This window comes from Anopheles maculipalpis, chromosome 3RL, assembly GCF_943734695.1.
Source record: "Anopheles maculipalpis chromosome 3RL, idAnoMacuDA_375_x, whole genome shotgun sequence".
In the NCBI taxonomy this organism is placed as follows: domain Eukaryota; kingdom Metazoa; phylum Arthropoda; class Insecta; order Diptera; family Culicidae; genus Anopheles; species Anopheles maculipalpis.
The window spans coordinates 5269566-5281303 of record NC_064872.1 but is presented as its reverse complement, the minus strand read 5'-3'; the positions used below and the strand labels follow the sequence as shown (position 1 = coordinate 5281303).

Here is an 11738-nt window from a genome sequence, read left to right as displayed (position 1 = left end):
AAGCCAAAGCAGATAGAGAGGGTGTGTGTATGTTGTAGCAGAGCACAAGCAACAGAAAATTGACCATTTAATGCATGCCAGTTAAGAATAGTTAATGAGTAAATTGCGTTTTCCGATCCAGTAACAATACATTAACGTACAATAATTTCCATCAGGAACGAGGTGAGAGGTGGAGATCAAGGTGAGAGAGAGTGAGAAAGCATGAGGAAGTGCGATAAATTCTTACCCCATTAAAAAAACCGTTAAAGCACCTCGAATTAAAGCTTCCGGAAATGAACATTTTTAAACAATTTAGGAAAAAAATGAATTATTGGTAGGAGGACGACACACAAGGAAGGAAAGGCTTATTTTGTGTGTTTAGAATGCTTCACCACAAATGCTTCACTTTGTTTTGCTGAGCTTCATTTTATGTTTCTCTCGTCTGGTCAATCTTAATTTGTATAAAGATTGAAAAGCTGGTTTTTTTAAATTGCTTTACTCATTGCAAAAAAAAACGAAATAAAACACAACAAAGGACTTGTGGTAAAATAAATAATAAATAATTTACATATTAGATCGAAAAATTTGTGCAGGGAAAACACGGGCGAAAAGTGAAATCAAGAATCGAAAAAACAGAAACATGGTAATAATCAAACACAATTGGATGGAGTAAAACGAATAATTAAAAGAGCGAAAAACAAAAATTAATAAATCGAACAAAAAAAAGTAATGAAACAAGAACAAAAAAAGAGAGAAGGAAGTAAGCAAAACAGGTAGAAAAACTGCGTAACTATTAAGAAAGTCAACCAAGGCAAACGCTTTTTTCATTAATAAAAGAAACAAAACTAAACCTAAAGCTGAACCCTTTAAACAAGATGTGCTGTTTTAAGCATATAAATATGATGAAGAAAACAAACAAGCTATAGAAATAACTTATAAAAACCCCCACTAAGCGACACACAAAGAAACTCTGCTGCTACTGCTGCTGCTAATCGCAACAATGCAGGACACTTGCACCTTGAATTGTGCAAGAAGAAAGGAACACACAGACACACATACAAAAATGCATTGAAAAGTAATAAATTAGTAACGGTTTATAATATAAGTAAGCTAAAAATTATGGGAAACTCTGAAACAAAAAGAAAAGAAAATTCAATGAGGGTGGCCAATAATGGGGTGATTAAAAAGGGGGATGAAATGCGCTATTTAATAAAATTTAATTACACTTTCTCAACACGCGGTCGTTTCGGTATGTTTTATTCCTGCCTATCGCTGCTGCATCCGATACATTTCCGAACCTTTGCGAGCTAGCTGATCCGCACGCTCGTTCCCCAGGATTCCGCAGTGTGCATCCACATGGTTCCATTTGATTTCGATATCACCTGCACTAAGCTCCTGCTCGAGCTCCACAAAGTCAGTCTTGTTTTTTACCGGCCCACCGCTAGACAGTGTCCAGTTGCGCCGCTTCCAGCCCGGCAACCATTTCGTGATGGAGTTGATTAAAAACTGTGAGTCGGTGTTAATGACCAACCGCCGGATGCCTTGCTGTCGGGCGAGCCGGATCGCTAGTGAAGCTGCCTGTATTTCACCGCAGTTGTTTGTCGCTCGGCCACTCACCGGTTTGGATGTGTTTCTACAGCAAAGAAAGCGAATATTACTATCTTTCCGGAAGCAAACAATAAGAAGAAGCTATTCTTACAAAGCATGACCTTCGGCAAAGTAAACACCAAGCCCGGCAACCGCTCGGGCCGTCCCATTTCCCTCGCACGAACCATCCGTGTACACGTGCACATATCCGGCATCATCCTGCAGAAAGCTGTACTCTCCGTACTTGACCATTTTGCTAATTGGAGCCGGAGTCTCATCGAGCAAAATGGTCTTCTTCGCTTGCTTCGTTGCCGGTGGAAAGGTGGCTGTCGAACTCGTAGAAGTACTCCGTTTCCCTTTCCAATTCGTTGCCGGCTGTTTGTTTGCTGTGAGAAGGCCGGGTCCACTACCGGAATGAGCCGTAATGAAGGATTGTGCTTCTGCTTGTGTCGGGAACTTCTTGAACCGTGCACCGGTAAACCCATTTACCTGAGCTTGGCATTCTGGCCTAGAAAAAAGACCGGTCTATTAAACTACTCTTTCTCTCTCTCTCTCTAGGTGATGTGTTTGAGGTGGTGTTTACCAAGTTGAGAATATGCCCACCTGGCGTCCTTTGGCAACCGCATAGTACGGCATCGTTGGAACCAATCGGCGGAACAGTGGCTGTGGTACAAGATACATACAGCTGTGAAAGGATAATGGCGCGATCTTGGTTCAGGATGTGTATGATCGGAGGGACCAGCTGCAGCTGGAATTTGTTCAAAACAAGCTTTTGTTTACATTCGTGACAGCTGACAGCCCAGCGGACAAAACTTAATTGCGCGTTAACAAGCTTTTTGCAAGGCACTATTTGCATGTACCTTCTATACACAAATTATACAAAGAGCACACAAGAGTAGCTTGTAGTAGAACGCATGGTTTAGTGATAAGTTTTTATTCATTTTCCAGTATAAGTATAAAGTATTTCAGTATAAAGTCCATACATTTTATTGTATGCATAAAAAAAACCCCATTTCCAGCAGTAGCCCGAGACGTAAAACATAGAGATCATGGACAGAAGATCGGGAGCATTGGTGCATTCTTTTAGGAGGCCTGCTATGAATAACGATTCCGCCAGTGAGCGACGATCGTCTATTGTTTCTAGGACCAAGACACGGCTCCTGGTTACGTGATCGGGTTTGGCAGAGGAATATTCATCAGGATATTTACGGAAAAGTAACCTGGTAAAAGGCCTCCGGATCCGTTGGACACCAAATTTGCATATGCCGGAGTTATGTCACATTAAACAAAAACGCCAACTCCTTTTCTCACTGGTCTTTCGCTGTGAGGACATTATATTTCCAATTCTTTTATACATCGCTCTATAACTGCTTTACAAAACAAAAGGCATCTCGCTCTCTCGCTCTCTCTCTCTCTCTGGTCGATAGTCGACACCCACTACTATTAAAAACTAGCTAAAATTGTAAAGCCGGTTTAAATGAAAGCGCATTCGATAAGTCAAAGATTTCATCTAATGTAGGGTTTTGTGTCTGTGTGTGTGTGTGTGGCTTTAATTATCATTTCTCTCTCTCGCTGTCTATCGGAACAGTGTCAAACGTCGATTGCCCGGAAATCGTCCTTCATTTATCAGTGCCGCGGTAATGTCCTTAACATCCGGAATTCCTTTAATTTCTCCACGAGCTGCCAGTGCCGGTGAGGTAACGAGCATTTTCCTTGCCACGTTCTGGACATCTTCTGCGGTGATTTTTTCTACAATAAAATGGGAGGATTATTAGCCAATTTGGACGCCTCGCCGGAGATGGAAAAGCTTACCAATTTCTTGAATAAAATGTTCCGGTCGTCGACGCTCGCCAGTCGCCAGCACCTGGCGTCCGATGTCTTCAAACACAACTGGCCGCGCCTCAAGGTTCATCAGCAGCATCGATTGTAGCTGTGTCTTGGCGCGCCGTAGTTCCTGATCGCCCGGCCGTGCTTGCATCGTGTACAGTTCGCGTGTGATGACCTCCACCAGGCTGCGCACGTGGGTCGGTGGTGCCGTTGCATGAATGCAGAACAATCCCGTATCACCGTACGCATGGTTGTACGCGGTCGCACTGTACATCCAGTGGTACCGGTTGAGCACGTTCGTGTAGAGCCGCGTGTACATGCCCTTTCCGGGGCCACCGGCCGAAAACGACCCACCTCCACCCATCATCATATTAAGGACGCAGGCAGCGATGAAGTCTTTGTCCTGATGCGAACATCCCTTCAAGCCAATCACAACGTGTGCCAGCTCCGGAAGGCCTACCGCGGCATACACCGGGATGGCACATTCTTCCAGCTTCGAACCACCGGTGTACTGTGCGATGGATGTGTCCACACCTTTCGGATGGGGTGATTTGCTTTTTTCGTTTTCCCACGTGGCCGATCCCGGCACAAAGTATCGTTCCGCCAGACGGACCAGCTCATCGTGCGGTACACCAACACCGGCCAGCACCATACGTTCCGGAGTGTGATGTAACCCCAGATAGGACAGCAACGTATCACGCGTAATTTTCGGAACATTCTCCGAAGGACACAGTTTCGGGAACCCAAGCGTGTTATCACGGTAAGCGGCCGCATGCACCATATCCATCACGATCGGTTCCTGTTCCGGGCGCATACCGAGCGTTTCCAGATCGAACTGTACCGCTTGCCGGGCCAGTTCCACCTCATCCTCCGACAGCTTTGGCCGCAGAACGACCTCCGACAGGATGCGCGTCACCGATTCCAACCCACGACTGTCCGCACTGGCGGCGTACACAAATGTATCACGCGTGCTTTGACAATCACAAATTCCTCCGTGCCGTTCCAGCTCCCTGAAGATTACATCACGCTCCCCATACTCGGCGGTCGATTGAAAGGCAAGCTTCTCCAGGAAGTGGGAAATGCCGCTCGGATAAGCGAGCTCGTACCGTGGCCCGGAATCAATCACCACACCGACCGTACAGAACTGTCCGAACCGGTTCTCGGACGCTACCCGCAACCCGTTACTGAGTCGTGTGACTTGAGTGACATTTTTCTGATCACCCGGCCGGGCATACTGTACCGGGGCCAGATCGGGAATCGGTTGCGATAGGGGCGGTAGTGGTGTGACGATTTCTTTCGACGGCACATTGACCGTTGTCCCGTCCGGATCGCTTGCCCGGCCGCCGGATGATTCACTTGCAAACGTTCGCCAGTGTGATGCGGTGCCGTAGCTAAGGGGGGAAAAGAAAAAACGCAGCAAGCATTGTTATCACATGCAATTATTAGGAGTACGGGGAGGGGATTCACCATTCACCGGAATGTGGGTCTTTTTGCTTTACCATTTATTTAGCAGGAGCCGCTTGCTAAGCGCACGCACATTATACGGTAAGGACATTTGGTTCTCGCTATTGGATTTGCTTTCTTTTTTCAATGAAATTAACACAAATTGACGGTCGATAACGTGCCTGCAACTTCTGGACTTTGTTTTGTAATTGCAAGTATCTAACCGGGGTAGGTATAAACGGATGCGAGTTGAAAGGTTTTCGAAAATGTCAATGATCCCCAAGCGACAAAAACGCTTTACAATCGACGACGCATAATGCAAATAAAATACGTAAACTGGAAGTATTTTTACGACCAGTTTAAAGTCCTACGAGTTGGAATTGTAAAAAAGAAAACTAGATTTGATGCAAGAATCTAGCTTCAGCCTATTCTTCCAAGTGATCCCATTAGTAATTGAAATTTTCATGGTTCAAAATTACTTTTTGAAAAAACACAAATTGACACGCCACACGCACGCCTACAAAAGCTACCTACAACAGACCTCACTACGTGAGGACCGTCCGAATGGAATTTGAACCCCGATCCTGCCGTGAAAAGACCGGTGTCGCTGTTGCCTACATTCACCGGGCTACCCCTATTTTAATCCATTGAATCATGGCCTAACTTCAATCTGTTGAAATCGATGCGATTTCCAATCTCGATTTCAGGTGTTTCTCCATTTCCTTGTGTCTCCATTTCCTTGTTCTCAAAAAGAGATTTCAAAGCGAGAAAAGCTTACAAACGGGTGGGTCGCATGAGCCTGAAATGTTGATTTTGAAATCTCTCGTGGTCCTCGGCCGCAACTTCAGCTCGGTCGCTTGGGGAAGAGCGTTCGAAGCTGTCGGATTATGGTAGCTTTTTCACTGGACTTTGTTTACATTTTATTGAAAGCTGGTAGCACCGGTAGGGATAAACTCAGTCTTGTTGTTTTTTCGGGAGTAAAACAATTGCCCGTAAGATATAATAGAGAAAAATCCTGGTTCTTACACGTGAAAGTATAGATTAACAACAGTTTACATCGATTTCAGCACGATGAATCATCATCACAGGCCACCGAACTATCCGCCACCGGCACCAACACCACGCACGAATCATTTTGTGCCCCGAGGAACCACTTCGCTACCACCACCGGGAACACCATCACCTAGTGCCGTTGGATTTACGATGCCAAACTTCAACTTTCCACCACCGGCGATTCCACTGGCAATGACGAGACCACCACCACTACCGAGCGTTCCCTACCATCGGCCAGATCGTCCTGAGAAGAGCCATTCCAGCAGTCCACAGCAGTCACATCACTCCGCTCCACAGCACCAACCGTACAAACGCCATTCACCACACAAACCGAGTGGAACACAATATCCTTCACAAGGAAGACGCTACGAATCATCGTCAAATTCGGTGCCATCATCCCATTCCGGTGGGTCTTATAAACATCCCTCATCCTCCTCCTCCTCCTCGCATTCGTATTCTTTTTCGGGAAGTTCAAAACCTGCCCCATACTCACGTTCTTCGGCATCGAGATATTCATCAAGCGGTAGATCACATTCGGTTCCTACAAGCTCCGACAGGTTGGATCGAACGCGCTCGGATCGGTCTGCTTCCTGTCGGCGAGATTCGGATAAAGCTTCTTCATCCTCAGAACGGAACAGTTCTCGTCATTCACGATTCAAAGTGGTAAGTGGTCTCTTTTTTCCCTCCCCATAAATAATGATAAAATGATACAATGTCCACCAACGGACTTCTTTTTGAATTTTAAGGACACCGAACGTGCTGAAATCCTCTCGAAATGGTGCCGCAATTATTGCGAAACTTCCGAAGACATCGCACGCAAACTGGAAGAGCTGTCGTCCAACGATGAGGACCGCACCGTATGGGTACGCTCATCCCCCGCCGAGCTGTACTACAAGCGTGTGTCGGAAAAAGTGGTCGAATCAACGACGAGACTTGATGCTCTTTGCACCCTGTTCGATGGTGAACTTATCCAGCGCGCAGAACGGATTCGTGCTACACAGACACCGTACAATCCACCACCACGGAAACGCAAGATGAAGATGTGTCGCCATAGGCACGATAAGTGCTCGTCCTCGTCCGAATCATCCGACGGTGAGCTGGAGTTTGAAGATGAGTGCAGTATGGAGGAACTGACCGCAAAGATAAAGCACCCGCTACGATTGCACGTGGATTTGTGGTACAATGATCCGGGCGAAATGAACGATGGACCTTTGTGCCGGTGTTCGGCACGTTCTAGAAGGACAGGTATCCGGCACGGGAAGTATCCTGGAGAGGAAGGTTTCCCGAAGTGTCTGCCGAATTCCAACAATGCGGATAAGCTGTACCATTACCGGTAAGATGGCTTTACAGAAAAAGCCTCGGAAAAAGTCTTTATTCTAATATTCGATCATTTTATTTTCAGAATAACGATCTCTCCGCCAACGAATTTTCTCACCAAAACACCAACGATCATTAAGCACGATCGGCACGAGTTCCTGTTTGAAGGATTCTCCCTCCTAGCGCACGAACCCATCGGTGAGCTGCCAACGTGTAAGGTTATTCGCTTCAACATCGAGTATACAATCCTCTACATCGAGGAACAAATGCCGGAAAACTTTACCATTCGCGAGCTAACACTGTTCGATCGATATCTCTTTCGGGAGTTGCTCGAACTCGTCGACTTTACCGTACAACCGTCCGGTTCGGGTGAGGAAAGTTCCTGTCCGTGTTATCACTTCTTGCCGCGGTTTGTACGCGATCTGCCGGATAATGGGAAGGAGGTACTCGCAATGAGTGAGGTATTGCGCTATTTACTGGACAATTCGGGCCCATTAGTACCGCCCGACATGCTCAAGGAGATGATGGATATGAGTCAGAACGAGTGGCAGGACTATGTCGACTACGTGAAAGGAATGGTCGTGACGAATCCGGGCATGAAACCTTGCTCCGTGCGAGTTGATCAGCTGGATAGGAATGTTGGTGACGTACCGGAAGCAACGGCAATCGATGAGCATGGTTTGGTACATCCGGTGATCGTCCACTTTGGCATCCGGCCGCCCCAACTAAGCTACGCCGGCAATCCCGAGTATCAGAAAGCTTGGCGCGAATATATAAAGTTCCGCCATTTAATTGCCAACATGTCGAAACCTTCGTTCGAAGATAAAAGGAAGCTGGAAGCGAAGGAGAACCGACTGCTGGAGATGCGTATGCAAGGCAGGATGAAGCGAAACATAACGATCGCGGTCAGTGCGAAAGCTTTCCATCGGACGGGCATTATGTGTGATATGGTGCAACACGCCATGTTGATTCCGGTACTTACCGGACATCTTCGGTTCCATCGATCGTTGAATGTGCTCGAACGGTACATTGGATATACGTTTACGAATCGTTACACACTTCAGCTCGCACTCACACATCCATCGTACAAGGAAAATTTTGGAACGAACCCGGATCACGCGAGGAACAGTCTTACGAACTGTGGCATCCGACAACCGGAGTATGGAGATCGGAAGATTCATTACATGAATACGAGGAAGCGAGGCATCAACACACTCATTAGCATTATGTCCCGGTTTGGAAAAGAGCATGAAACGGACAGTAACATAACGCACAACGAGCGGTTGGAGTTTCTCGGCGATGCGGTGGTTGAGTTCATTACTTCTATCCATCTATTTCACATGTTCCCCGATCTGGAGGAAGGGGGTCTCGCGACATATCGTGCCGCAATTGTTCAGAATCAACATTTAGCCGTACTGGCAAAGAAGCTTCATCTGGAGGAGTTTATGCTGTACGCCCATGGGTCCGATTTGTGTCACGAGCTGGAGCTGCGTCACGCGCTGGCCAACTGTTTTGAAGCATTAATGGGAGCCTTACTCCTAGACGGTGGGATAGAAGTAGCGGATCGTGTGTTTGCTTACGCTCTCTTCCAAGAGGATGACTCATTGCGTGGCATCTGGGTAAACTATCCTGCACATCCGCTTCAAGAACAGGAACCACTCGGCGATCGCAACCATATCGAATCATTCGAGATGCTCAAAACCTTAACCCGCTTTGAAGATTCGATTGGAGTTCAGTTTAATCACATCCGGTTGCTAGCAAGAGCGTTCACGGATCGTTCGATCGGGTTCACAAATCTTACGCTTGGGTCCAACCAACGTCTCGAGTTCCTAGGCGATACAGTGCTGCAGTTGATCTGCTCCGAGTATCTGTATCGCCACTTTCCCGAACATCATGAAGGTCATCTGTCGCTTTTGAGGAGCTCGCTTGTCAACAATCGAACCCAGGCAGTAGTTTGCGATGATCTCGGCATGACCCAGTACGCCGTCTACTCTAACCCGAAAGCGGATCTAAAAACGAAAGATCGGGCCGATTTGCTGGAAGCCTTCCTGGGCGCCCTCTACGTAGATAAAGGGCTCGAGTATTGTGAGATGTTTTGTCATGTTTGTTTGTTCCCGCGGCTACAGGACTTTATCATGAACCAGGACTGGAATGATCCGAAATCAAAATTGCAACAGTGCTGCCTTACGCTGCGCACGATGGATGGTGGCGAACCAGACATTCCCGTGTACAAAGTGATCGAATGTACGGGGCCGACGAATACGCGCGTTTACTCCGTTGCGGTGTACTTCCGGGGGAAGCGTTTGGCGTGTGCGGATGGACACAGTATCCAGCAGGCGGAGATGAATGCGGCGAAACAGGCGTTGGAAAATTCGAAAGATCTTTTCCCACAACTCGATCATCAGCGGCGTGTGATTGCACGAAGTCTCAAGCGTCAGAAGGTACCACGCGGTACTGGTGGTGGGCAAGGTGGTCGTGGAGGTACAGGCGGCACCACGGGTGGAACTTCCGGAGGGAATGGTGAACAGGAAGGAATCGGGGAAGATGAGCTGGAAGAGGACGAAATCACGCAAAGTAGCTCGGTCGATCAGCAATCGGAAGGTCTGGCAGCAAAGCGTACTCGAGAGGAAAAGAATGCTTCAGTGTTTCTGCCAGAATCGGCCCGTCTTCCTAAGCAGTATCAGATAAATCGGAGGTCTCGATCTAATAGCGAGAGTAGTAATAGTAGCTCCAGCAGTACTAGTAGTAGAGATAGTAGCAGGAAGAGAGTAAGTAACAAAGATCAGCAAGTCGTTGATAACGTCGTCGCGAGTGACATTAGCTCTGACACGGAAGGATCGATGGACTTTAACACGACGGGCGAAAATGAAGAGACGGTAGCTGAGGAACCAGTGGAAGTAGTGGAGCATGATATTGGGGCCCCAGTAGAAACGACAACGGCCACAGCAGTAATCAAACCTCTCGAAATCAAGCAAGAACCGTTGGACGAATGCGACTACAGTTCCGTGTCGGATGATGACGATCTAGGATTGGACGATATTTCCGATACTGAGGAACAGTTTCCAACTGATGTTTCAGATGATATTAATAGCAAGGAAGTGCAGGAAGAAACAACTGAACCAAATGTTGAACATACTCTTCAGATCGAAAAAGAGATTAAGGTAGAACCGTTGGATCCAGCGGAAGAAGTCGCCATCGATAGCACCACTGATACTGATGCTCCTACTACTACTCCTGTTGCTGCTACTGGCTACGTTAGCTTGCTGCAGGAGTATCAGATTAAGGTGGAAGGAACGGATGAACTGTCGTCCGATTTGGAGGCAGGAGAGATTGATGAAAGTATGGAACAGTAAGTTTGTAGCTTGTATGTGGACATTAAATAATTACCAAAATAGAATTGATGTAAAGCAACAATACCCAGTGCTTAGGCAAGTAATAAAAGTATTTCAAAACTAATGCGCATAGTTTTGTCTGTCATCCTGCGCATCATCTGTCGCAGAGACTTCTCAATTGTCTTCCTTCTAGGCACGTAAAGCCTATGAAAGGATAAGAGTGGTTCCCAGTGGTTCCCAGAGTCCAGGTCTCCAAGAACTGATAATTTCGGCTACTACTCCGCTACTATGTCTTATATTAATGACTCTGGGGATTCTATCAGAATTGCAGGGATATAATTCCAAATATACATCGAAAAAGGTTCAATACTCACATGATATGGACCCCGTCTTGATGTCCTCAAATTCGACATGTTCCACCAGCTGTAGAATCAACCTTTTTCGGACAATCTTGCTTCGATTGAAAACCTCCATCCATCTATAGTGTAAGTGTGCCCATTTGTTCGCGCATTTACTCGTTTCCTCACAAGAGGACCTTGGTTAAACCTTATCGTAATTATCCGCTCACTACACATACACCACCCGGACACAATGGATTGCATAAGTCTTTCTTCCTGGCGTTCCCCGTTCCAAACGCCTCGCCCTTGCCAGAATTCTTAACATTCACACCGGGGAATCGACTACAAATAATAGTAATAGCTCGCGATTTCGTACCCTCTACTCCGGTATTGAAACGCCGTGTTCGACTTCGATTTAAAACTTCTGATCCGAGCGTGTGTGCGAAATTGAAATAATATTGTTGTCTGTTTGGTTCGGTGGAAAAAAATACATAAAACACCCGGATGAGCGCGCAATTAAAACCGTTTTTGGCTAGCTTTAAAGTGCGAACGGTAAACTACCCGTGTAAATGCAACCTAAAGTACAAACCTATTCACTAACGTGCCTTGTTGTGTGGTGTGGGAACTATACTGTTCGAATTGGTTCGAATTCTCGCATCAAAAATCCTAACTGACTATTTTGATGAGATGACGACAAAAACTATGTGTAATTATGCCACCTAGTTTACCTTGTTCCCGGGTCGCTTGAACGTAGAGGTGATCATCGATGATGTCTTTTTTTTGTTGAGAAAACTTATCAATATTCTTTTGGACCTTCGCCTAAACTAAAACCATCCTTAACGTAGGATCAATTACAATGCCA

At 46.5% G+C, this 11738-nt stretch overlaps 3 protein-coding genes across 3 annotated transcripts; 1 reads left to right on the top strand and 2 right to left on the bottom strand.

The window, feature by feature from the left end:
- Positions 1-1245: 1245 nt before the first annotated feature.
- On the bottom strand, positions 1246-2247 carry LOC126565172 (ribonuclease H1). Its single transcript, XM_050222320.1, has 3 exons — positions 2150-2247; positions 1679-2074; positions 1246-1612 (listed from the first exon to the last, which is right to left on the bottom strand). Exons 1-3 carry the CDS (start codon positions 2245-2247, stop codon positions 1246-1248), a joined length of 861 nt encoding a protein of 286 aa, XP_050078277.1.
- An 867-nt stretch (positions 2248-3114) lies between these two features.
- Positions 3115-4948, bottom strand: LOC126564467 (mitochondrial-processing peptidase subunit alpha). The gene is made up of 3 exons (XM_050221529.1): positions 4893-4948; positions 3379-4784; positions 3115-3315 (listed from the first exon to the last, which is right to left on the bottom strand). Exons 1-3 carry the CDS (start codon positions 4946-4948, stop codon positions 3143-3145), a joined length of 1635 nt encoding a protein of 544 aa, XP_050077486.1. The 3' UTR covers positions 3115-3142.
- Positions 4949-5907: 959 nt separating this feature from the next.
- Positions 5908-10563, top strand: LOC126563825 (ribonuclease 3). Its single transcript, XM_050220590.1, has 3 exons — positions 5908-6552; positions 6636-7222; positions 7292-10563. The coding sequence occupies exons 1-3, from the start codon at positions 5908-5910 to the stop codon at positions 10557-10559; spliced, it is 4500 nt and encodes a 1499-aa protein (XP_050076547.1). The 3' UTR covers positions 10560-10563.
- Positions 10564-11738: the final 1175 nt, after the last annotated feature.

Bases quoted from the DNA above. Each gene is read 5' to 3' on its own strand.
- LOC126563825 (XM_050220590.1), top strand. From the start codon at position 5,908: ATGAATCATCATCACAGGCCACCGAACTATCCGCCACCGGCACCAACA. The intron at 6,553-6,635 runs GTAAGTGGTCTC...TTGAATTTTAAG, and splicing joins GTCATTCACGATTCAAAGTG to GACACCGAACGTGCTGAAAT. The intron at 7,223-7,291 runs GTAAGATGGCTT...TTTTATTTTCAG, and splicing joins GATAAGCTGTACCATTACCG to AATAACGATCTCTCCGCCAA.
- LOC126564467 (XM_050221529.1), bottom strand. From the start codon at position 4,948: ATGTCCTTACCGTATAATGTGCGTGCGCTTAGCAAGCGGCTCCTGCTA. The intron at 4,785-4,892 runs GTAAAGCAAAAA...TTCCCCCCTTAG, and splicing joins CGGCTCCTGCTAAATAAATG to CTACGGCACCGCATCACACT. The intron at 3,316-3,378 runs GTAAGCTTTTCC...ATTTTATTGTAG, and splicing joins ACATTTTATTCAAGAAATTG to AAAAAATCACCGCAGAAGAT.
- LOC126565172 (XM_050222320.1), bottom strand. From the start codon at position 2,247: ATGTATCTTGTACCACAGCCACTGTTCCGCCGATTGGTTCCAACGATG. The intron at 2,075-2,149 runs GTAAACACCACC...TCTTTTTTCTAG, and splicing joins GTGGGCATATTCTCAACTTG to GCCAGAATGCCAAGCTCAGG. The intron at 1,613-1,678 runs GTAAGAATAGCT...TCTTTGCTGTAG, and splicing joins TTTGCCGAAGGTCATGCTTT to AAACACATCCAAACCGGTGA.